Here is a 24,091-nt window from a genome sequence, read left to right on the forward strand (position 1 = left end):
ATGGATTACCCATCGTTCGCATGGCTACAATGGCGGACGATCGTCCGCCCCACTGTGGATGCCGTTAGTGGTTAATAGTCTAATTAGGGTTTGTCTGGTAGCTCTGAATAGCTCTGAAACACACTTTCCTTTACGGCTATTCCGCTGTTTGGTAGGCCGAACACCAATCCACCGACCCGGTATTCAAAAGCGGGTTTCAGCCCTACATCTACAACTATCAGCACATCCATGTCAAGTGTATCAAGGTCGTGAGGTGGTATACGGTTTTGGGGGTTTCAAGATTTGGCTGGAAACGGGGCCTTTGTACCATTTTGCCCTCTGATTTTGTCAACCACATCGTTGTTGTTATCGTTGGCAACTCAATTTCTGCCGTTCGAGACATCGTCGACTTAGCTTCGTTCAAATTGGATTCTAACCTCGCCGCAGTGCAATTCGGATTCCGTCGGCTTAGCTTCGTTCAATTCGGATTGTGTCCTCGCCTTAGTTCAATTCTGATTCCGTCGGCTTAGCTTCGTTCGGGTATGTTTGAATTCGAATGTTCGATTAATCTGTTCAGTTCGATCTGTTGCTGTGAGTGATTTGGTGTGGTTGTTTAATTGAATTCGGTTCGATTTGGGGCCAATATTGTTGTGCAACGGTAGCTATAATTTTTGCTCTTCGATTTGGTTGGCTTGCATAATTGATTCGTTCGGCAATGAAGTGATTATGAATTGGTTAGTAGATTGTTTTGTATTTTCCACATAAGGTGATTTGTGTGAAAAATTCAATCCGGAAAGTGGTCGACTTGTTGAGTGCAGTGAATATTTTCTTTGCTCTGCTTCTCCCCCTTTGATTTTCAATTATGAATGGACTGAATTTAGATTGAGTATTGTGGTCCGTACTCCTTATTCACATTTTGCACATACACTCTCTTCCCTTGTTGCATCAAGATATTTATTGTTATGCTTCTATGTTAGAAAGTGGTTAAGTATATCTTCTTGTTGCAGTTTCATCTTCTCTCCAAGAGTTCTCACCTTCAGAGGCTCGTTGGTAGGGTAAACGAAGAAAATGATGAGATACGCTTAGACGACATTCCAGGAGGACTTACTGCGCTCGAAATATGTGTCAAGTTCTGCTATGGCATGGTTGTCACGCTCAACGCTTACAACGTGGTGGCAGCGCGTTGTGCAGCAGAGTATCTAGAAATGTATGAGACCGTCGAGAAAGGGTAATCTCATATGCAAGATCGATGTCTTCCTCAATTCCAGCATCTTCCGAAGCTGGAAAGATTCCATAATTGCTCTTAAGACCACAAGGTCTCATTTCCCCTGGTCCGAGGACCTGAAGATTGTCAGCCACTACCTTGATTCCATCGTTTCCAAAGCTTCTATTGACCCTTCCAGAGTTGATTGGTCATATACCTATAACCGGAAGAAGCTTTTGCCCGAGAACGATCCTCTGAAGAACGGTGTGATGAAACAACAAACCGTGCCTCAAGACTGGTGGGTGGAGGAGCTTTATGACTTCATATTGCTCTATACAAACGGGTGATTTCAACGATACGAGCTAAAGGGGGAGTTTCTGCTGATGTGATCGGAGAGGCGTTGCAAGCTTATATCACGAGAAGGCTCCCTAGCTTAAGCAAAGGCACTATACGAGGTAGAGATAAGCTCTGTGTCGTGTGGATTCCTGCTCAAATTAATGCAAGCATCGTTCATATTGGGAATGTGGAGAGCTAGGAAGAAGGGAAATGATGCAGAAAATCGCACAGCAGCTCGGGTAGGAAACCGTGGTTGATTTTCTGATCCGTTCGCCTAATGGTGAGACGACCATTTATAATATAGGCATAGTGTATGACTTGGTTGAGCAGTTTGTGTATGGCTCGATGTTTACCGCCATGATTTCACACAATTTGTGAGTGAGGATTGGTAATTCACCAAACAACCGGGAGAGGGGTAGTTTAGGCGGATGATTGTTTATTGGGCTTCGGTTTCAGCCATTCCCCATTTTAACTAAACAATGAAAATAGGCTTATAATTCTGGATGGGCTGAACCAAACATGGGTTAACACTATCCACCTACTCATGAAAACCCATTTACCATGCACCCATGTTTAATATTTTTGCAGCTACCGGACGAGCCCTTACATGAAAAAACTAAATTCCTGGACCTGGGTTTACAAAAAAAACTCAATCAAAACTCATTTCAACCAAAGAGCCCAGGCCAGACCCGCCTCATTTCGTTGATGGATCGGGTCTGGGCTGAGCTAGCCAGGTTAGGTCAGCCCACTCCATTTGACACTAATAATTATGTACTCCTATTCTTTTTTTACTTGAGTTGATTAATATATAAAAATTAGTAGATGAGAAAATAAAATAGTTCGTACTTCACATATGCTTGACACTAATTTCTTAATAAATGCGCTAGCAAGTTGCATAAATAAGATGTGATACGCCTGTGATTGAATTTAAAATCGAATTAATTGAAGTCCATTCTATATTATGGACTATGAATATTCTAAATTTGTGCCGGTCAAAGTAACCTTCTCAAAATAAGGAAAGAAGAAAATAAAATAGTTATACAAATTGCGGTCAAAAGCTCGTGTAATTTTCTTGTGAATCTGTATAATATTTAAAATTAAAAGTATAATCAAGAGACGTATACTTAGTATTGCCCATCATCATTAATCTAAACATACAGATTTATTAAAATGAATAGCCAGAAACAAACAAAATAAACATTGCAAAAACATGGAAAAAGGTGAACATTCAGCCACTCTTCATGTCATTTCTATAATTCCTTTCCTGCCAATATTTGTTTTTCCCATTCTTGCTGCATTCACCAATAAACTATATATTATTATCCATCACTTTCGTGCTACAAGATGAGATCTTTTTCATGAATCCTGTCTTTGTATTATTTCACACATTGAAATTGAAACACCCATGCTCGCAATTTCATCAGATTCTTGTCATAAATCAAGAATATACAACATCAAGATCATGAGGCAGACGACATTTCAAGATTGTCTTTTTATTTCATTTCAAGATTGTCTTTTTATTTCATTTCAAGATTGTCCTTTTATTTTCTTTCTCAAAGATTCGATTTTTTTACTCTTCTTCCTTCCCTCTGCGTGTATGTGTAAATTAATTTAATAGTTGCAGTGGATTAGGATGAAGAAATTCATTCCTAGAAGATGTGACAAAACGAAAATGACATTGCAGCATTGGAATATTGGGAGTTGATCGAGAAAAAGGGATTTTTATTTGGGCAATCTGTGACAGTGTCAGCATAAAAGGGCTGGAAGGAATAGAATAGACCTCTGGATGCAAGCAATGTATCAAATAAGTACTTAAGTGAATCACTATACATTATGTCATATCTTCGAATGTCAGCCAAAGATTATATAGCCCATATAGACCTGCAGTATATCCAGCCAGTTCATTTACAGGCTTTTGCATGCGCACATATTTTAGGAGAGAGAAAAATGCGATTTTCTATACTTATCTTTAATGTTGGCATTTACTTCTTTATGAAATTATAAGCAGCATTAGGCCTCAGAGCTTTGTTTGCGCACACTGCACTTCTTCATTATGGTTTCTATACCTACTCACTTTAATTAGGCTTTTAGGGTTAATGTTAGTAGTTGGGAGACTATATATCATCAATCAATTGCATGAAAAAGTGTTGCATGAAAAAGTGTGTCAGCTGCTTTTTATTTGGTGTGATTCTACTCTATTTACAAATCTACAAAGTAGCTAGATAGCCAATAAATATTTCACTTTTAAATTGTGTTTTCACTTTTGTGGTATTGGGATTTGCTACTGGAGTTACTTCATCAGGCAACAAGGGCTGAAGTTACTATTCACAACCATATGTATTTACAAATATTTGGTTTGACCCTTTTGTCCTTTCTAGTGAATCTCACACAACACTGGGTTGTATGTGTTCAAGCTTTCTTCCAGATTTGTCTCTTTTTCAATTTTGCACTGTTTTGCTTGCTCAAAAAACACGTTTCACAGTTACTTTTTCTTGAAAAGTTCTGTGTTTACAATATGTCTCATTTGCTTGGATTTTCTTGCTCATGCCATATCTGTGATTATTTTAATGTTTTCTGATGTGGGAAGGAGACTAACCCTTTTCTTTGATGATTCCCTTTTTGTTTTTGTCTTTTCTTTTTGTCCATAAGAGTAGTAAAAACCTGAACGTTGAAGTAGAGGAAGATGACAGTTGAGCAAGGTGATGATGGAGGTGGAGGCGCTCAGGCATCTTCCACTTATCATTCATATCCACCTCCATTGGCTGCATATGAGGATGTTGTTTGCTCTCGTGACCTTTTCATGGATTCTTTGAGGAAGCTCCATATTTCTATGGGAACTAAGTTCATGTAAGATATTCTCACTTAATATTATTTCAAAGGTGTATGTTGATGGAAATTGAAGAATGGTGTACTTATCTCCAAATTTAACACACAAATTAAGGGTAGTCAAGATAGATTCAAGTTTCTTTCTTGGCTGCATATCTTTAATTATATGCTAGATGTGGCTAGTTTTGTCTGCCTTTTGTGCTGTGACTAGTTATTTGATAAGAGTAGTTGTGTTTACATAAGTTAGAGTTTGATTAAAATTTCCCATATGTTTGTATATCTAGCATGATCATGATTTTAGTGCACTGTCTATACATATCTTTGTTATGCCTCAGTAAATTAGTTTGATGTGGGTGAGAATTTAGTAGGGCTAGTTGATACTTATTCCAGAATGTTCCATATGTTCAACGTCATCGAAAGATTCGAAACAAGATATGATGGGATTGTATGTAAATTAGTAAAATCATGTTGTAAAAGCAAGTGTGGAACTGAAGTGTAAAGATGATGAACTGCTAGAGTCGTATGAAGTTTGTTTTGAAACCCTGATAAGCTTAAGAAATTTTATTGAATATTGAGCTCGAACTTCATATATACTACTCATTAAGTCGTGATTGCTTTGTTCAGGATCCCAATTGTAGGGGGCAGGGACTTGGACTTGCATCGCCTCTTTGTAGAAGTTACTTCCCGTGGTGGCATTGCAAAGGTTAGCCTCGTCCGTTTTAGTGGTTTTCAGTCTTTTAGTTTAAGCTTTGCATCTGTGTTAATTTCAGCGTTGTGCATCTGCTATCTTCTCGGTTTGCAATCTTACTATCTTGGTGGTGATGCTGCTGAAAGGGCAAATTAAAGAATGTGTTTAGTTTCAAATTACTATCCAACTACGGTGCCTGTAACTTGTTCTTGTGCTTGTTCAAAGGGCGCTATGCTTTGTTTCTTCTGCTTATTACTCTGATAATTTGTTAGCCTATAGTCTTAATTGTTACCGCATATGGTAACATTGACATACACATGTTTTAATGCTACGTCTCGTTTGAGACACGTGCACACTAAAAATACATACTGAACATGCATTATGCATACATGTTGGTATATTAGTAGTGTAAGACATAAATTTGAAATTTGATGATACGGGCATACTTTGGATTATATGAAAATGCTTGGATTTGATCTCAGTTCAGTGGTTGCTCATATCTGTTTGTACTTAAAATGCAGATTTTGAAGGAAAAGAAGTGGAAAGAAGTCACTGCAGTTTTCAACTTTCCATCCTCAGCTACTAACGCTTCTTTCATACTTCGCAAGTATTATGTTTCACTGCTTTATCACTACGAACAGATCTACTTCTTTAAGGCAAAATGTTGGTCTCCTGCGCCTACTGGTGAGTTACGTTCCCTGGGATACTGTGTAAAATATTTCCCATTCCTCCTAATTTTATCAAGTGTACATTTCCGCAGATGCTATGCAAACTTTGCCTCCGATCACACCTCCTCCCCTTGGATTCCACGAGTATGTGCCTTCAGTGTCACAACGAACGCATGCTGCTGCTTCACCACTACTTAAAGCAAAAGCTGAAACATTGATTCCTCAAGGTTTTGCATACTTCATATTTGATTTACTATTACTCAAATCCATCACAAATTATTGCCACTTCCCAAATTATGCTTGGTCTTTTTAATTGTATCTAATGCTGCATCATATTCCTAACTATGTGGCACAAGGATAGATTTGCATAGGTGCTAAAATATTAAATGGTTAAAGTCGATAGTTCAGTTCAGAAATAGATAAATTATGATGGATTTGAGTATCATGTCAACACCATTAGCTTTTGCTTAACTGCCTTTTGCATTAGTCCATAAAGAGGTTTTTGCAAAACACACCTTCAAACTTGATGCTTGAGGCTGCAGTTGATAATCTTGCAGACGAATTCTCATCCATTTGATTTTGCAGTATCATTAACACCATCAGCAGCTGGCTCTTCTGTCTGTGGCGTGATTGATGGCAAATTCGAGAGTGGATATCTCATCACCGTGAAAATCGGAATGGAGGAGTTCAAGGGAGTTCTCTATCAAGTCCCAAACAGTGAGAATCAAATGCTTCAAACACACATCAACAATCCATCACTAAAGTCAGGAGCTCCACGCCGCAAACGGAGGAAGAAATCTGAGATTAGAAAGAGGGATCCCGCCCACCCGAAGCCCAACAGGAGCGGCTACAACTTCTTCTTCGCAGAGCAGCACGCTAGGCTCAAACCACACTACCATGGCAAGGACAGAGAGATAAGTAGGATCATCGGTGAATCATGGAATAAACTGCAAGAACCTGAACGAGCGGTAAACACTCAACCTTTAGTCCATCCCTTTTTCAAGTGTTCATTAGTATATCATCATGCATTCTTGATTCAATAATTTGCATAGATTTATCAAGAAAAGGCGCTGAGAGACAAGGAGCGGTACAAGATGGAGATGGAAGTGTATCGGGAGAGGCTAAGAACCGGGCAGATCACGACAAGCGCAGCAGCAGCACCCTTGGGTCATGCCCCCGCGCCCCAAGTGGCATTCGCCCCCTCTGCCTCTGCATGCAACGAGGTGAGTTCGGATAAGAGCAACATGGAAGGGTTTGAGAGCGGTGGGGACAAGGACTCGGAGGAGTGCTCACAGGCGGAAGCGCAGCTGAAGAATGTGGACGTTGAGGTTGTGGCGGATGGTGGTTTCGATCTGGAGAGGAGGGTGGACGGGGAGGAGAAGAGCTCGGATGAAGGCAAGATGTTGTGTGAAGGTGGGATATCAGTTCCTGTTGAAGGGATAGAACAGGAGGCACCTAGTTTTGGTAATGATGACTCAGTTGCAGGATTATAGATTTTTTCTGCTGCAGGAGGGAATTAGTTTCTCAGTAAAGCAGTTATATATTTATATGGAAAAGTAGAACTTGTTTTCGGAAGTAGTATTATTGTTAATGATTTTAGTAGATCATTTTCTCCCTCTGGATTTTGTTATTGTTTCATTGGTATCTTTTGTGAAGGAATTATGAAGTTGGTATCGTCAAATTTCGTTAGTACTAATATCACTTCTATGAGTTCTTGCTAGATTTAGTATAGCAACTGAGAATTTGATTGTGCTATTGAATGGATCAAATCTGTAAGGAAATAAAAAAGAGATGAAGAAAATGGGAGAGGGGGAGAACTAGACTTGGCTTGGGCCAAAACTGAGGTATTGAATTTTACTAGTATTAATTAGAAAAAGGCCAAGTTCCACAAAAAAGAGGTAATGGTATAAATAAGTCTAGAGTGAACTACAAAATGGTCCATGGACTATGGGTTTATCTCGCCTATAGTCCCTGGACTTTAAAAATATCGCCAGTAGTCCCTGGACTAAGGGTTTATCTTGACATTGTTCCTTTTGGCTTTTTTTGGTATGAAAATACCCTTTGATAATATTTTGGGGGGTTTGGGCAATTTGGTCTTTTTACACTTTTAACATTTTAAATCTGATATTATTTTAGTTATGTACTAACTTTGATATTATTTCAAAATTATCATTATTCTTCCATTTTGTTATCCTTCACTGAATTTATTTTTTTATTTCAATATTAGATTTAATTTAATTTTATAAAATTAAATTTAATATTTAGATTTTTAAATATCAATAAATTTTTTTAATGAAAACTATTAATTCATGGACACTATAAATATTGATTAAAACTATTAATTTTTGTTATTTAATATAATATTCAATTGAATTGAAGAAGTATAGAAAAATAATATTAATCATGATGGAAAAATAAGAGTTATTCTATTTAGCCTATGTCCGGTTGTTATAATTGCTTTTGATTAAATATTATGAAGTTGACTAAAAATTTGAACCTACTAAAAATTTTATATAGGAGTATTTTTGTTGAAATTTTCTAGTAAATTTTGATTGTTTTCAAATTAATAAACGAAAATTATATTAGTCTTACATTAGATGCATATTTATTTCAGAATAAATTGTGTTATATAATCTATTTATGATTAAAGCTACTCCCTCCGTTCCACGTTACTTGAGTCACTTCTTTTTTGCACCCGTTTTGAAAAAATATTAATTAATCTAGGTGCAAGGTCGTTTGACATAGACGGCCAGTTTGACAAATTAAGATATTAAATGCTGATACTGTAATCCACGTTTCGAAAAAGTAAGCATTAATAGTAAAATATTGATCAAATTTTATTTGCACATTATCAACTTTTATTTACAAAATATGAACTAAATGTACAGGAATATGCCCATTTCACTAACTATGGTTCGGTACACTTCTTAAAGTTTACTGTATTAATTTTTTTTGCAGACGAACAATTTTTCTCGTTTGAAATATCTACCCATATGTATATAATACTTGTGAAATTAAGAGTTCAAAATCTATACATATATAAAAGCCGAGTTTTGACCATATTTTGAATATTCATGAATTTTGGGTTTAATTTTTAATATTTAAGAGTTTTGGATAATGACTTTTAATACTTTGGGAATAGTATTGACTTTATTACTCAATGGTAATTGCTGAAACGTTCAATATTTTGCATCTAATTTAAATCCATGACTTATAAATCATGTAACGGATTCTATGGCCACAATAGATGTAACCGCCAATGGTGTGGGAAAATAAATAAATTTGCCTTAATTTTAAGACAAACCTTAAAATAAATCATCATTGATGCACAAATAGTGAATCTTGAACTTTCAGTTATAAACTTAATTAACTCTTCCAATTAACTCTTTCAGTTACAATATAATTTAATTTATTTTGATAACTAGCTGTAATAAAGAAACTATTATACAAAATTATTTGGTTTATTTTTGTAAGGGGTATAGTAATCATGATTTTATTTATATAGAACGGTGCTAAAAGAGTGAATGAATCAATATCATTTTTATTTAATTACTAATACGAATTATTTTTATTTTCCTCATAATTAATTGTTTGTAGCACCATTTAATATTAGCGCCGTTACTAAAATCATTCATTGTTTATAAATATGTATCATTTGCTAGCTTATAATTCATTCCTCATTGTCATGTCCAATTGCATTACGGATTCTTTGCAAAAGGAAGAATTTTTCTCGATATGGTTATTACTCTTTACCTATGGTAGTACATTTATTTGAGATTAATTTGTTTCAACGATGTTAGTTCATATTTCAGTTTTTTCTTGATGTTAGTTTGTTTTATTTTTATTAGTTTTATTTTAATTTTTTTGTCCATACTATAATAGTTCTATTTTTACAAATATAGAAATCACAAAAGCTCGGACTAACTTCGTCACTTCATAGTTTTCATGCAAAGAAAACACCTAAAGCAACGAAATAACGAAAGGAAGCAAAGAAGACGAAGATCATAAATATCACATTTGTTTTTGCGCATATGCATAAATCATTAATTTGGAGATTAAGGAGGAAAATAAGGTTGAGGAAGAGTCATCGGGGTATTGGAGTTTGTGTTTTATTATTTATTTTATTTTCTTTATACTGCTATTCTTATTATTGTACAATTAAGATTGTTCACATATAAGTTTTTTAATGTCTTACAAACTATTGTTTTATTGTTCTAATGTTTATGTTTTATTCGTTTTGTACATCATTTTATCTTTGTATGACGATGTTATTGTCCTCTTTATACTTTTTAGTTGCATATTTAATATTTTATATCAATTTAATATTGAGTATTTTAGTCCTAAGTATGTATGTTGTAACTATAAGTGTCGTAATTAACAAATATTATCATGTTATTTAATTAAAAAATTATTTAATTTTATATCTATAATTATTTAACATATTATTGTATATAGTACTATATTTTTTATTTTTTTAATCGTATGTAATGATGTTACTTTTATTTTATTTAATTTATTCAAAATATCTAATTAATAGAACAAAAATATTATGTGTCGCGCATAGCGCGTGGGCTAACACTAATTAAAATTAAAAAAGCAGTAGCTTAGCTTAAGTAATATAGTATATGGCACTAACTTTTCAATATAGAAGGCGAGTCTCATATTTCACTACCTTTTTTAACTTACTATTCTTTACATTATTAAAACTCGTGTACACAATAAAATTGACACCTATTGTGGGACGGAGGGAGTAATATATTTGACATATATTTATATAATTACAATTAAATTTTAGTAAAATTTAATTATACTTGTCCAAAATTAAATTTAATAATATTTTATTATTCACTAAATTATATTCCATCCGTCACACAAAAGATGTCATACTTGTGGAACGGCATATGATTTTAGGAGGTTTTGCTTTGTGAGTGAAGTTAGTAGTAAAAACCAAATTTCTAGCAATTAGGTCTTTCGCGCATCAATGGGAAAAACATGTGCTATTTGTTGGAAATTACCTGAGCCAAAATACATTCTATGATTAGAGCAACATTACATCCCAGTGAGTGATACATATTCCATATTGATTATTTCTTTTATTATTGATTTATCTTTTTCAGCCTTTAATATTCCTAGAGGAGTCCCTATGAAACAACAAGTTGCGGCTAAATATGCACGAGTTCCTATGATAATATAAAACTCTTTAGACAGGGGGTTGGAGCAAATGTGTGTCCTAAGATACACTCATTACCGTGCACAATTGATGGTGCATACGTGATCGATGAAATTCCTATCAACATTCCACTTTTGTTCTTTGCCTCTTGAACTTTTCACCAAATACTCCCTCTGTCCCATGTTACTTGCACTTTTACTTTTCATGCTATTATCACTATTCTTTCTTTCTTTTTCTTTTCTTTACCGAAACTGCATCCTCTTTTGCTGTCGAGGCCCCTGTCCAGCCGCTGACTGGTATTACTTGTTCATTTTTCTTTTCTTTTCATCTTTTGCCTCCTGAAATACTTGTTCATTTTTCTTTTCTTTTCATCTTTTTTTTTTCTTTTTCTCCGTGCTTTGCATGATATTATCACTATTCTTTCTTTCTTTTTCTTTTCTTTACCGAAACTGCATCCTCTTTTGCTGCCGAGGCCCCTGTCCAGCCACTGACTGGTATTTAATCATCATTTCGTGATATTTTACTTTTAATTTATTAATTGAATATTTAATTTTTTAATGTTTACCCTACATGATATGCAGATGATGAGATTCATGCATATGAAGAGTGGATTATCAGCTTCAGTGACTCTCCTCATATAGCATCTGCTCCTCAGATAACCGCTCTTCAGTTAACCGCTGCTTTCCAGGTATCTACTGAAGTAATTTTAATTTCCTTAAGATATCTCAGTTTTTTTAATTTCCTTAGATATCTCAGTTTCTTGAAATATATTTTTATATAACCGCCTTGTTTTTCATTTGCTAACACCACTTCCAAATTTTCATTTTCTTTGATTTTTCAAAATTAACACAAGAGAAATCAAATCCTTGTCAAATGAAAGGTTTATAGGCTCAAAGTGGGCTAACAAGGATTATTAACATAATAATGGTTAAGAGTAAGATTTAGCTAACAAGGATGACCTGACATCCTCTCTTATCTCTATAAACACTATAAAGACTCAAGGAGATCGCGAGCAAGTTTTAGAAACATATGACATGTTTGAGATAAAACACACCTGAGAGATTTTTTATAGTAGAACATAACTTAATTTGTTGCGAGTTTACGGTCAACATGGTTCCTTACAGGTTTCAATTTCATCTTTATGGAACATTTGAAAGGACAACAAAAAGATTTACCAATAGCTTCCAGTAACTTACTTAACCAGGATATATTATAAAGTTTTAGATGATTAATACTAGAATATTTAAGAATTTTATAGTATTTTAATTTTAATTTTCTTTTCTAAAAGTTTAAGAGAAAAAGAAAATCTAATATAAAATGATTGAAAAGTGAATTGCAAGTATTATTTTGGGCATTCAACTATAACAAAATATCATATTCAATACTATAAAGAGAGATGGAGAAAATATCATATCCATTATAAAAGTTCAACCCCTCCATGCCTTTGGGGGCATTTTTAGTACAAATTGTGATGACTAGTGAAAAAGCACCATGAATGTGATTACACTTGGTTTATGGAATACATGTAGCCTGTCATATCGGGTATAAAAATAAATTATTAAAAATTGTATATACAAAATGCCCTTCAAATTTGAATAGGATAAGATCCAATTATTTTTAATTGATAGCTTCATTAAAATTCTTTTAATTTTTTTCATTTTATATTTCTTTGTAATGATATATTTTTTTATCTTTTATGAATAATATTTTGCTAGTATATATAAATATTTATTTACCATTTTATATAGTATAACATACATTGATAAGATTTCCAGATGAACATTTTATATAATAAAAAAAACTATTATGATTGAATGATTTTATGTGGATATATGACATTGTCATAAAATATTATTAATATTGCATTGTGACTCAATAAATATAATACTCCAAACAATCTATTAATCCCTTCATCCCATAATAAGAGTCATATTTTACAATTTTGGTACGTCCCACAATAAGAGTCACACTTAATTTTTCCCATAAATGGTAAGTAGGCCCCACATTTAGACATGCCCAAGGTTTACCAAATCGGATGTTAAAACCGAAATCGTAACCGCCGGTTACGATTTCGAACCAAAACTGTGAGAATTTACCCGAACCGAAACCGTTGATTTTTGATCCGTGGTTCGGTTCAGGTTAAATTTTTTTTGAACCGAAACCGTGCCAGAATCGGCGATTTCGAGCGGTTCCAAACCGGAACCGTGAAAAACCACCGAAAAATCTTGAAATCAAGCCGGAACCACAAAAAACTGACAGTTCGAAACCGTTAAAAATCGTAAAAAACCATAGGAAAACCGCCGGTTTGGAACCAAAATCGAAACCGACGGTTTTGGAACCAGAACCGTAACCGCGAAACACCCTCGCGGTTCGGTTCCGATTCAACAATTTCCAAAACTGGAACCGACGGTTCTGAACCGTAACCGCCGGTTCCTAAACCATGGACACCTCTACCCAAATTCCACTAACTCATTTCACTCACATTTTATTGTAAAACCAATATAAAAAAATGGGTCTCATATTGCACTAACTTTTTCAATTTACTATTCTTTACATTTCTTAAAACTCGTGCCAACAATAAAAGTGACTCCTATTGTGAGACGGAATAATTAGATATATATTTATATAATCATAATTAAATTTTTACTAAAATTTAATTATACTTATCCTTAATTAAGTTTAATAATATTTTATTATACACTAATTATACTCCCTCCGTCACACAAAAGATGTTACACTTGTGGGATGACATATGATTTTAGGATGTTTTGTTTTGTGTGTGAAGCTAGTTGTAAAAACCTAATTTCTGATAACAATTTTCATGTACACAGAGCTCTGGATCGAGCACATGCGTTCCCCTTACATGGATTGCTTATGAGCCCGGTGCACCGAGGAAATAGACTTCTTTTTATAAATTCAAACTCAGACAAGCCTAGGACCACCGGTGAATTGGGTTGAGCCCACCGGGGAAACATATACTTTTGTACAAAATTTAATTATAATTAGCTACTTGCTAAAAAATAATCATGAGGCATCGCCTAATTGGAACTATGTTATAAAAATGATGTAAACTTTAATTATGCTAAAAACTTAATCTGCGACGACAACGTTTTACTACATGACATTTTCTAGTAAATTTTGATTGTTTTCAAATTAATAAACGAAAATTATATTAGTCTTACATTAGATGCATATTTATTTCAGAATAAATTGTGTTATATAATCTATTTATGATTAAAGCTAGTATTAAATATTGATTAAAACTACGGCGTTGTCATACCTTATTGATTACATAGTACTATACACTATCAAATATTGATTATAACTATTAATTTTTGCTATTTAATAATTTTTATAATTAAAAAAATTTCTTGATATTTAAAAATTAAAAATTAAAATTTTGTAAAATTAAATCTAATATTGAAATAAAGAAACAAAGTGAAGGATGACAAAAGGGAAAAAAGATTATAAATTTGAAATAACATCAAAGTTAGTACATAACTAAAATAATATCAGATTTAAAATGTTAAAAGTGTAAAAAGACCAAATTGTCCAAACCCCCCAAAATAATATCAAAGGGTATTTTCGTACCAAAAAAAGCCAAAATGAGCAATTTCGAGATAAACCCTTAGTCCAAGAACTACTGACGATATTTTTAAAGTCAAGAGACTATGGACAAGATAAACCTATAATCCAAGGACCATTTTTGCAGTTCACCGTAAGAATAATTGTGTACGTGTAGTAGCAGTAACTTTTTTTCAATTATGTACATGTAGTGTTATTAATACTAGTTTTACCACCCGTGCTATGCACGGGCCATAAGATTTTTAAATAATGAAGATAAATTCTATGGTAAGTAGATTAAAATATAAAAAAGGGATAACGATAATATAATTATGTTTATAGTGCTAATTAAAATAAATATTTTAATAAGCATTCATAAAATTATAAACAATAATAAAAAGAGAAATGTACTTCTCTCAACCCACTCTTTTGAAACATTTCCTATAAACCAAAACGATTATATACCGTTTAAATTTTTTATATGAGTGAAATAAAATAAAATAAATTAAATGACAAAGAGGAGGTGTGCGACTAAGGATTAAACAATTTAGAATCGTATTATAAAGTAATTAAATTCACGTGCTAAAAGTAAAATCCTTTGATGAACCAATTAAAATCATTCTTCAACTTTAAAAATAGAAACAAAGTGCAATTATGTGGATGTTAAATGAAACAAATGTACTCTATGTGTCTCACTATAAGTGAGGCGGTTTTTTCGGCCGTTGTTTTGCGAAAATAATAAAAAATAGTTAGAATGAAGAGAAAGTAATGTAAATAAGAGAATAATGTAAATATGACTCTCTCTTGTATTATTCTCTCTCTTCCTTTACTTTCGATCCACTTTCACTTTAAATATTTATTATTATCTTCGCAAAACAACAGCCGAAGCCCGAAAAGAAACGTCTAGCTTATAGAAGGACAGAGAGAGTAGTAAAGAATAGTAACATCTTATTAATCATATAAAAGTATATAACTAAATAATTTGGAAATTAATATAGAAAACACAAACGAATGTGTAAATTAATTATATATATAATGGGAATATCAACGGATCCACCGATATCAACTACCCCAAAAAAATTATCATTAGATGAATAAAAGTAAATTAACTATAATAAAATCACAAATCAATAATTAATTACAAATTTTAGAAAATTAGAGAGAATTAACACATTTTCAAAACAATTACAACATAAAAGCACAATTTCATTACAAAAATCCAAAATTTTCGAAATGAAGACATAAATTGATAAAGGGGCCGATTTTTTTTATTAAATTTAACTCACAATCCAATTAAATTATAAAGAAAAGTCCAAAAAAAATAAAATGTCAAGTCCAATCTCAGATACATTACAATAGCCGAAAAGAAAGGCCCAAACGATTTTTAAACAAAAGCAACACTTAGTTACTCATACTTAGTTCTAAAACGTTATTAACTCAAAAATATATAATGCTTCTGTCAAACAATTTGTGCCGCCACAAGTGTGACATCTTTTCTGGGATGAAAGGAGTATTAATAAAAATTTAGTTAAGAAACTTATATTCCAACATATGAATATTAGTTGAAGAAAAACGTCTTTCATGAAAATGTGGCATTTCTAAATGCATTTATAAAATATTGATATTTAAAAGAAAGAGTGATTAAAAATCCTCCATGTCAATTTAAAATTGACGAAACAAATTTATTCTGATTCAAATACATGAATTATGTTCGCCATAAATAATAGGACTTCCAATTGATCCACCCACATCGACTAAAAAAAATAAATAATTATTAGTACGACCGAAATAAATAAAATATAATTCAAATTTAAATTTATGTAAAATAAAAAAATAGAAATATATTTTACAATAATAAAATAATTAATCTTTGAATTTAATTCTAATTATATTAGAATTAGAACATCCAAACAATCCAAAAAAGTATCTGTCCCAAAAAATACTATATAAGAGCAATAGCCCAAAGAAACAATACTCATGGCCCAAACGTCATATACACAAAATGGCCCACAACTCTAATCCAATTACTTTAACAATTAAAACAATTACACTTTGCAGCAGATTAAATTAATGAGAGATTACAACTAATTAAATTAATCGTACTTAGGAATTTCTAAGCTTGATTATTACAACATATAAATACAGTTTTTCACCATTTCTTCTCTCCTCAGCAGCGCCGACACACAAACCCTAGAAATTCGAAGACTCCGCGATCTTCAACTCCGGCGACTGAATCACCGCCATCAACAAACGTAAACTGCGACATCTGACCACAACGGACTGAATTGCGATGTCTCCTTGCCAAAACTGCGTCGTCTCACCACAAACTCTAAAGCTTCTACCCTACTCCGCCGATTTTTAGCGGCGACAACCAAAGCGCCGACGTCGCCGGCACAAAACCTAGCCAGCATAGTCTTATCCACGCCGCCTGCGCAAACTCTTGCCGATACAGGCTTATCCACGTCCAACAGAAGCTATTCAATTTAACCGACGACAGTATAGAATCGCAAACCCCAGCCCCAATTCAAGGCGTTCAGAAGTTATTCGGTTAGATCGAAGACGGTTTTGATTTAAGGTAAAATCAAAACAAATTTATTTTTTCTCCAATCCTCGAAATTTACTTATACTCTAACATCTTTCATGTACTTTTATTTTATACAAACTGAATGTCACTGAACGTGTTATTCTAAGTTTTTAGTACCATTAAGTTTTTAAATACTACTTACATTTTAGTATTAAAGGTAATAACCTATAAAATATTTTAATTTGTATCTGCAACATGTTTATTTTAATTAACTCATAAAGTTTACTCTCTTATTCTGCATAAGAAGAGAAAGACATTTAAGTAGTACAAAAAGACTAAATTTGGTGTTTTGCGTTCAAGGTAATTTAGTAATTACTCAACATTAGAATAGTAATTTAATATATATGCAATACTTCAATACTAAAAAACAGCAATCTGATTTTTCTGAGTACAAAAAAACTAAAACTGAAGCTATGCATTAAAGGTAATTCAAAAATTTCTTGAATTGCATACTTTGCTAATATTTGTGATAATGTGATCATTTTGGTTCAATATGGGTCTTTGTAGAAAACATAAGCTAATTCTGAAGTCAAATAATTTACTTTGCATGATTTGTATATTTTAAAATAGGTTGATGCATGCTTGCAATATATGAGCCTGCTTTACTGATATACAAAAATTTTTGTTCTGTTTGGTCTCAATATGGATGTTAAAAGCTAATTAACTATGCATTCAAGATGAGATTTTCAGTTGGTGAATGTGATATACAGATCTTATAAGCCTCATATTTAGTGTCTCAATAGCTTCTCCTCATTGTTACTTGCTAAAATCAGTTGCATGAATTTGCAACCAAAAAAAATACAAAAATTTACAACTTAGAATCAAATATAAAATGTCTTAAGATATATACCTAATTTGCTGAAACAACATCAGAAACACTTTCCTAATAGATGGGTAGCCTCTCGGTCCCAAAGAATGATTCTTCCGTAGCTTTGAAAAGTTTTCCTAAAGGGTCTTAAATGAAACATGCAAAATTGGAATTTACAGTCGGTCACTTTAAAACTTCCTGTTTTAGCAACCATGGTAAGCCTATATTGGTAACTGGTAGTCTTATTTCTGAGATTGTTTGCCCTCACAAAAATCCTAATGAAGAAAATCACTCCTTCCCTTAGTTGAAAACCAACTTTCTAGCATGAATTCTTTGGAGATGATGCTTGGAACCTGGTGCCCTATAAACAAAAATTAAAAAAAAAAAAACTTCCAAGAATGAATACATCTTTTTTATATTAAACTGATCTTTTAAAGGCCCCTGTTTCATTTAGATAGTTTACTATAATACTGATTTTTTGTTTATAAAATCAGTTTTAGAATGTGCTGAAATTAGTAAACTTACCATACGATCATGGTAATGAAGGGTGCCATTACTTCAGTTGGTGCTTTCTGCCAAAAAAAATATTCAAAATCACTCAATTGTTTAATGCATATGCAGTATTTGAAGAAACAAAGTGAAGGATGACAAAAGGGAAAAAAAGATTATAAATTTGAAATAACATCAAAGTTAGTACATAACTAAAATAATATCAGATTTAAAATGTTAAAAGTGTAAAAAGACCAAATTGTCCAAACCCCCCAAAATAATATCAAAGGGTATTTTCGTACCAAAAAAAGCCAAAATGAGCAATTTCGAGATAAACCCTTAGTCCAAGAACTACTGACGATATTTTTAAAGTCAAGAGACTATGGACAAGATAAACCTATAATCCAAGGACCATTTTTGCTGTTCACCGTAAGAATAATTGTGTACGTGTAGTAGCAGTAACTTTTGGGAGAGGGTTTACTTGTTGGAGGGAACAACCTCTGTTCCTCTTTTTTTTGATTCGCCTCTTCCTGCTATCAAATAAACTTTCCTAAGAATAATTTGAGAGGGATTTAGAGCAGGCAGATTAGGATTACCTTCGTTAAGAATTGGAATTTGGCTGCGCAATTGTAAACGATGCATCAATTATCAATTCTCTTTTATTTTATAATAATAATGTAGCCACATTATAATTGAATGACGCACATATATCAAATTAAACCTACATAAAATCGCCCTGTGCACACAGATCGCCTTCTTCCTTTGTCGCGCCGTCTTCTTCCAGATTTCTGCCTCCTCCAGAAATTCTCCTGCTGTTTCTTCTCCGGAAATTCATTCCCCCAATTGATTCTTCCTCCAAGATCATCATCATCCAGGTATGTTTTGTTTTAGTATATTTTGAGCACCAAGTAATTCCTAAATACTCTGTAATGGTAAAATTTCTACTTTGTGATATAAACGTTTCAATTTTTTTTTTCTTCCTATTTTATTGAATTTTCTTTGTCATATCTGATAGAGAGATAATCTGTGGCCTAATCTTTGACCTGAATAATGCTCTTTGCTTCTTGTTTTGTGTTTCTCTTATAATCACTGAAATACCCAATTTTACTCAAAATCTGGTTAGTCACTGAAAATAGACTTATAGAGACTACTATTAAATTGCAAACACAGTTTTTGCACCTCAAAACTTACAAATATATCGAATTTTGGTTTCATTTTTACAAAGTTGTAGTATCAATTTAGCATAAAATATAAAATAATAAACCGCTGAAGAACATTGCGAAACCAAAAGCTACGAAGCTATGATGCAGCTCAGTTTTAGGCATTATGATCAATTAAGATATCATCTCACTCAATTTGGCTAAACAAAATGAGCACCCCTTGGCCTCATTAAAAGTTATATTTTCAGTCTGAACCGGAAGAGCCAAGGATTGATTTAACTTGGAATGGAATCAATGGATGCAAAAGATGTCCTGGGCAACAATGACATAGATGACGTTCGTTGGCTCTGTTCTTTAACCGAATCTGAAGTTGTAAGCGTAGCCTCTTTTCTGAAAAAATCTTTATTCAGATAGATTTTGTTCATGTTAGGATTTTATTGTATTGATATGTGTGTTCTAAACTATGTTGTTGCTTGCACTAGGATCTGTTAATTGGCCTAAAGAGTTTGGTAAATATGCGAGCTAATACAATTGGCCACAAAGATTTGGCAAAGAAGTTTGACTTGCATATGCTGCGGACCTTCAGTATGTTCTTTCTTACCATACTTTATTGTTGTGTAATCCTGCTAAGGCATATTGTGTATGATCGTATAATGTAATCTGGCCAATCACTTTATGTGAATAGTACAATTTTGTATCTGATGGAAAGCATGGTTTACTTGGTAGCTATTTTTAAAAATGTTGATTTTTATGGAGGTACTATAGTTTGAAAAACTGATGAAAAGCAGTGGCTCACATTTTCCCCTATGAAGTATGCACATATGTTTTTTCTCTGTTCATACATTTTCTCTTGTCTGCTGGACACTAATTTAATTTCTCATGTTTTTTATCAGTTCAATTCAGTTTTTTTTTTTCTTTTTCTGTTGCGAGTTTATGGTCAACATGCTTCCTTACAGGTTTCATCTTTATGGAACATTTGAAAGGGCAGCAAAAAGATTTACCAGTGGCTTCCATGGTTAACTTACTTAAACAAAGCCTCAGTGGTAGTTTTGCGAGCATGACCGCTGAAGATTTACATTTATATTTGTATAAAGATTATAGGAAAAGGCATATTTACAAGTAAGTAAGTTCTTTAGTATTCCATTGCATGCATTTTGATCATTTGATGTGAATAGTTACATTGCATGATTTGGTATATTGATACCTGATAAGTCTATGCTTCCCCTGATGCAGCTTAAGAGATAAGTAAGGTCGTAGGAATCACATACCTCTATATCCTAATAACAATTATGTTATTGATGTTGGAGCTTATGATCCATGTACTTGTCTTTGCTTTAATTGATCCTCGAATCTCATTATATTTTCTTCATTCTTTTAATTCTTAAGGTGCGTGGGCTTGTTGGCTGGGTTTAGAACATAACACTTGATTAATCTTTGTTTTTTTCTGGATATCATTGAAACATTAAAATAATTTGAATAACAGCTAGTTATAAAAACCTTCCCATGCTACTTCCAATAGGGACTATAATTCATGATGTTAGGAAGCCGAGACTAGTACTAAAACTTTGCTGATTTGAGTTGCAGTGTGCACGAAAGGTGTTTCACAGCTTTTAATTAATAGGTTCAAATGGCATCCTGTAAACTTTGACATGGTATCCATTGAAAACACACAAGCACTCTTCACACATACATAAACATATATAGTATATACATCTATCTATATTTATGTACCAAAAATAAAAATTCATGAACTTTTTTGTACTATCAGGAGTGTATTGAATTATGGGAGGATTAACATCATTTCAGCAAAAACAAATAAATGTATTAAATAGAACATTCAATTAGACTACGATAGAGTACTTTAAATTGTTAATTTACACTTGATTTCTGTTACCGTATAAGTTTGCTTCCACCTCTATATGATAAATAAAAGCTTGTTTTGAGATCACTCTTCTTAGGTCACAACTCTTTGTTGCGATTTTTCTTATTAATGCTTGTCTTAATTATTTTTGTATCTATCTATCTATTGTTTTGACACGACTGGCTTGATATGTATAACTAATTGTTATATGCAAAATTTACCTCTTACAGGTTTTTCCAGGAAATGCTTCCCTCCCAAGAGCAAAAATTAAAGGAAATGCCTCCCTCCCAAGAGCAAAAATTAAAGCGAAAAACTAGAGAGTGAAAGTTTCAAAGAGACTTGTAGTACAATATCCTCTTGCTCAGACACTCGTCACCAGTATTGAAGCTTGTTGCTTGTTCAACCAAAAGGCACGAGCCGAGTGCATCATGGACTTATGAACCTCTGTGTGGTTATCTAATTGTTTAAAAAGGGATCACACAAACCACTTGCTATATGTTTTACTTACAGAATTTGAGTGTAAGTTCATTTCTTTGCAATCCATGTTTTATTTTTCTACCTCAACCCATTCCCATCATAAAAATGTGGATCTAATTTTATCAAAATATTATTGGTGTCTCAAAAGTTGGGTGTGGATTAATCTTCGGAAACCTACTTTGACAGCCCAACCGCTGCACACTTTGTGTTACAGCTTGATAACGAGTATCATCTTATGAAACCTTCAACTGTGACAGCCCAACTTCTTACAAGTATCCTTGAACTTGCCCATAATAGAAACAACTGTACCCATGCATCTTCACCTCACACTATAAACATACACAAAGTACACATTTATGGCTTAATTAGGATTTAGTGTTTATGATTTATGCCTCAGTATTGACGATTCAGTGACTAATTTAATTCTACATGTGGTTTAAGCCTCTACCAATCAACTATTTTTGTTATTCATCCCCATAAATTGTCGGTGTTTCATTCAGATTGTTGTGCAAAACTCATCACCAAACACAACTCTAGAAAATTCTCTCGTCCTAGTTCCGAATAGATAATTTAGAGAATTCAACCTCCACCAATAATTAATATTATATACACCTGTCTCAAACTCAAAACTTTTATATTCTAATACTAATAATAGGTCTTATTCCATCTGTTCCACCGTCACATATTTGTTTTGGGTGCATGTTTTTAAATAATGGTATTTAGTGGAGTAATTAAATGACGAGAGAATAAAGTAGGAATAAGAAAAAAAGTACTTCATCCGTCCTAACTAAGTTGAATAAAAATTTTAGGGCACGAATATTAAGAAATTATATTGAAAAGTAGAAGAGATGAATAAAATAGGAAATATAAACAGAAAGTAAAGTAGGTGATAGAATAAAATATGGGTGATTGAATATTTTGTTTTTTGTCAAAAAATGAAATGTCAACTTAGTTGGACATCTCAAAAAGAAATACGACTTAACTTAGTTGGGTGGCGAAGTAAGAGATTGAATAAAGTAAAAGAGAGATAGAGTGTTGTTTTTTTGTAAAAAAAGAAATTGTCTCACTTATAGTGAGACGGTCTAAAAAAGAATAAGTCTCAGTTAGAGTGGGACGGAGAAAGTGTAATATAGTACATAAAGTAATGTGGGCGGAGTGTGTGTGGCCCTTAATCTCTCTATGAGGAATCTAAGTTTATTGGAGTGGGGTGGGATGGGGTAGGATGAGACATGTATAGTGCCTAGTTTCTCTTTGTGCATGCATATCCTCAAAGCAAGGGGCAATGGAATAGGGTCAAAAAGGGGTCAATGTGAAAGATTGAATTAGAAAAGTGGCCTTAATTAATAGAAGGGTTAGTGCTAACAACTTGGAGATCCCACACTCTTTATGGCACCCTATGCCCACACTCTAAGCTGTCTCTATTGGGTTCAATGCATCTACTTCTATAGACATGCATATATAGGTGAGATTTCACTATTTTATTGTTTATTAAACTCTTATCAATCATTCTTATCATGAATTGGCAACATCTTTGAGATTTAGTGAGTGAATTATTAGTAGGTACCCACTTGCTTTCATCTATCATGGATAGACATATTTGTTCCCTTCCCTCAATATATAGAGAGAGATATTGGTAATGATCATTCACTTGCATGGTAACTTAGACTAATTAATCTAGTTTTGCTACTAATGAAGGTGTCTATGGATATAAATGCTAATTATACAAGTATTACTTATGATGTAACATCTGCCGGTGTTTAGATATCATAAAATAATGGCTTGAGTAAGTTAGAGGAGAAAAATAGTGTTTAGATATAAGAGTGAACTACATAAATGGTACCTGATCTTTCAGTTTCGCACATAAATGGTATCTGATCTTTATTTTATATCGTTTTTGGTACCCAGTGACAAAAATAACCTTAGGTACCAAATATGTGATTATTTTTTCTTCCTTTCTTATTTCTCTTTTTCTTATTTAGTTCCTTATTCTTTCTTTTTTCTCATTTTCTTCTTTCTTTTTAGTATTTTATCTTCCTTTCATTTTATGCATACATCTTATTGCATTATATAAATAAAAAAATAAAATACCTAATTAAATTAGTTATTTAAAGTAATTAAATTAATTTATTTTTTATTAAATTATTTTATACTCATTTTAAGGTTGAAACACCTGACTAATAATAAATTATTATTATTATTATTATTATTATTATTATTATTATTATTATTATTATTATTATTATTATTATTACATAATATTATGTGATTCATAATTTA

The 24,091-nt window shown here is 32.8% G+C and overlaps 2 protein-coding genes and 1 pseudogene across 3 annotated transcripts; all 3 read left to right on the forward strand.

Annotated features, from left to right (window-relative positions):
- LOC148927179 (phototropic-responsive NPH3 family protein NPY3 pseudogene) lies at window positions 1-1,897 on the forward strand (annotated as a pseudogene).
- A 1,844-nt stretch (window positions 1,898-3,741) lies between these two features.
- On the forward strand, window positions 3,742-7,376 carry LOC125191952 (high mobility group B protein 9-like). The gene is made up of 6 exons (XM_048089390.2): window positions 3,742-4,366; window positions 4,970-5,048; window positions 5,555-5,717; window positions 5,794-5,928; window positions 6,287-6,669; window positions 6,754-7,376. The coding sequence occupies exons 1-6, from the start codon at window positions 4,203-4,205 to the stop codon at window positions 7,192-7,194; spliced, it is 1,365 nt and encodes a 454-aa protein (XP_047945347.1). The 5' UTR covers window positions 3,742-4,202; the 3' UTR covers window positions 7,195-7,376.
- A 9,212-nt stretch (window positions 7,377-16,588) lies between these two features.
- On the forward strand, window positions 16,589-21,901 carry LOC148927180 (uncharacterized). Of its 2 annotated transcripts, none has more exons than XM_089057533.1 (6): window positions 16,589-17,010; window positions 19,065-19,191; window positions 19,725-19,848; window positions 19,959-20,061; window positions 20,433-20,595; window positions 21,568-21,901. In XM_089057533.1, the coding sequence occupies exons 3-6, from the start codon at window positions 19,762-19,764 to the stop codon at window positions 21,659-21,661; spliced, it is 447 nt and encodes a 148-aa protein (XP_088913659.1). In that variant the 5' UTR covers window positions 16,589-17,010; window positions 19,065-19,191; window positions 19,725-19,761; the 3' UTR covers window positions 21,662-21,901. The 2 variants fall into 2 exon arrangements, with proteins under 2 accessions (XP_088913659.1, XP_088913660.1); XM_089057534.1 differs by having other exon boundaries at window positions 19,101-19,191.
- Window positions 21,902-24,091: the final 2,190 nt, after the last annotated feature.

Source organism: Salvia hispanica, chromosome 4, assembly GCF_029641045.1.
Source record: "Salvia hispanica isolate PSC_SH4W2 chromosome 4, Shi_PSC_v1, whole genome shotgun sequence".
Lineage (NCBI taxonomy): Eukaryota > Viridiplantae > Streptophyta > Magnoliopsida > Lamiales > Lamiaceae > Salvia > Salvia hispanica.

Coding starts and splice junctions, on each gene's coding strand:
- LOC125191952 (XM_048089390.2), top strand. CDS start 4,203: ATGACAGTTGAGCAAGGTGATGATGGAGGTGGAGGCGCTCAGGCATCT. Junction 4,367..4,969: donor TCTATGGGAACTAAGTTCAT/GTAAGATATTCT, acceptor TGCTTTGTTCAG/GATCCCAATTGTAGGGGGCA. Junction 5,049..5,554: donor CCCGTGGTGGCATTGCAAAG/GTTAGCCTCGTC, acceptor CTTAAAATGCAG/ATTTTGAAGGAAAAGAAGTG.
- LOC148927180 (XM_089057533.1), top strand. CDS start 19,762: ATGGAATCAATGGATGCAAAAGATGTCCTGGGCAACAATGACATAGAT. Junction 20,062..20,432: donor GCATATGCTGCGGACCTTCA/GTATGTTCTTTC, acceptor GCTTCCTTACAG/GTTTCATCTTTATGGAACAT. Junction 20,596..21,567: donor AGGAAAAGGCATATTTACAA/GTAAGTAAGTTC, acceptor TACCTCTTACAG/GTTTTTCCAGGAAATGCTTC.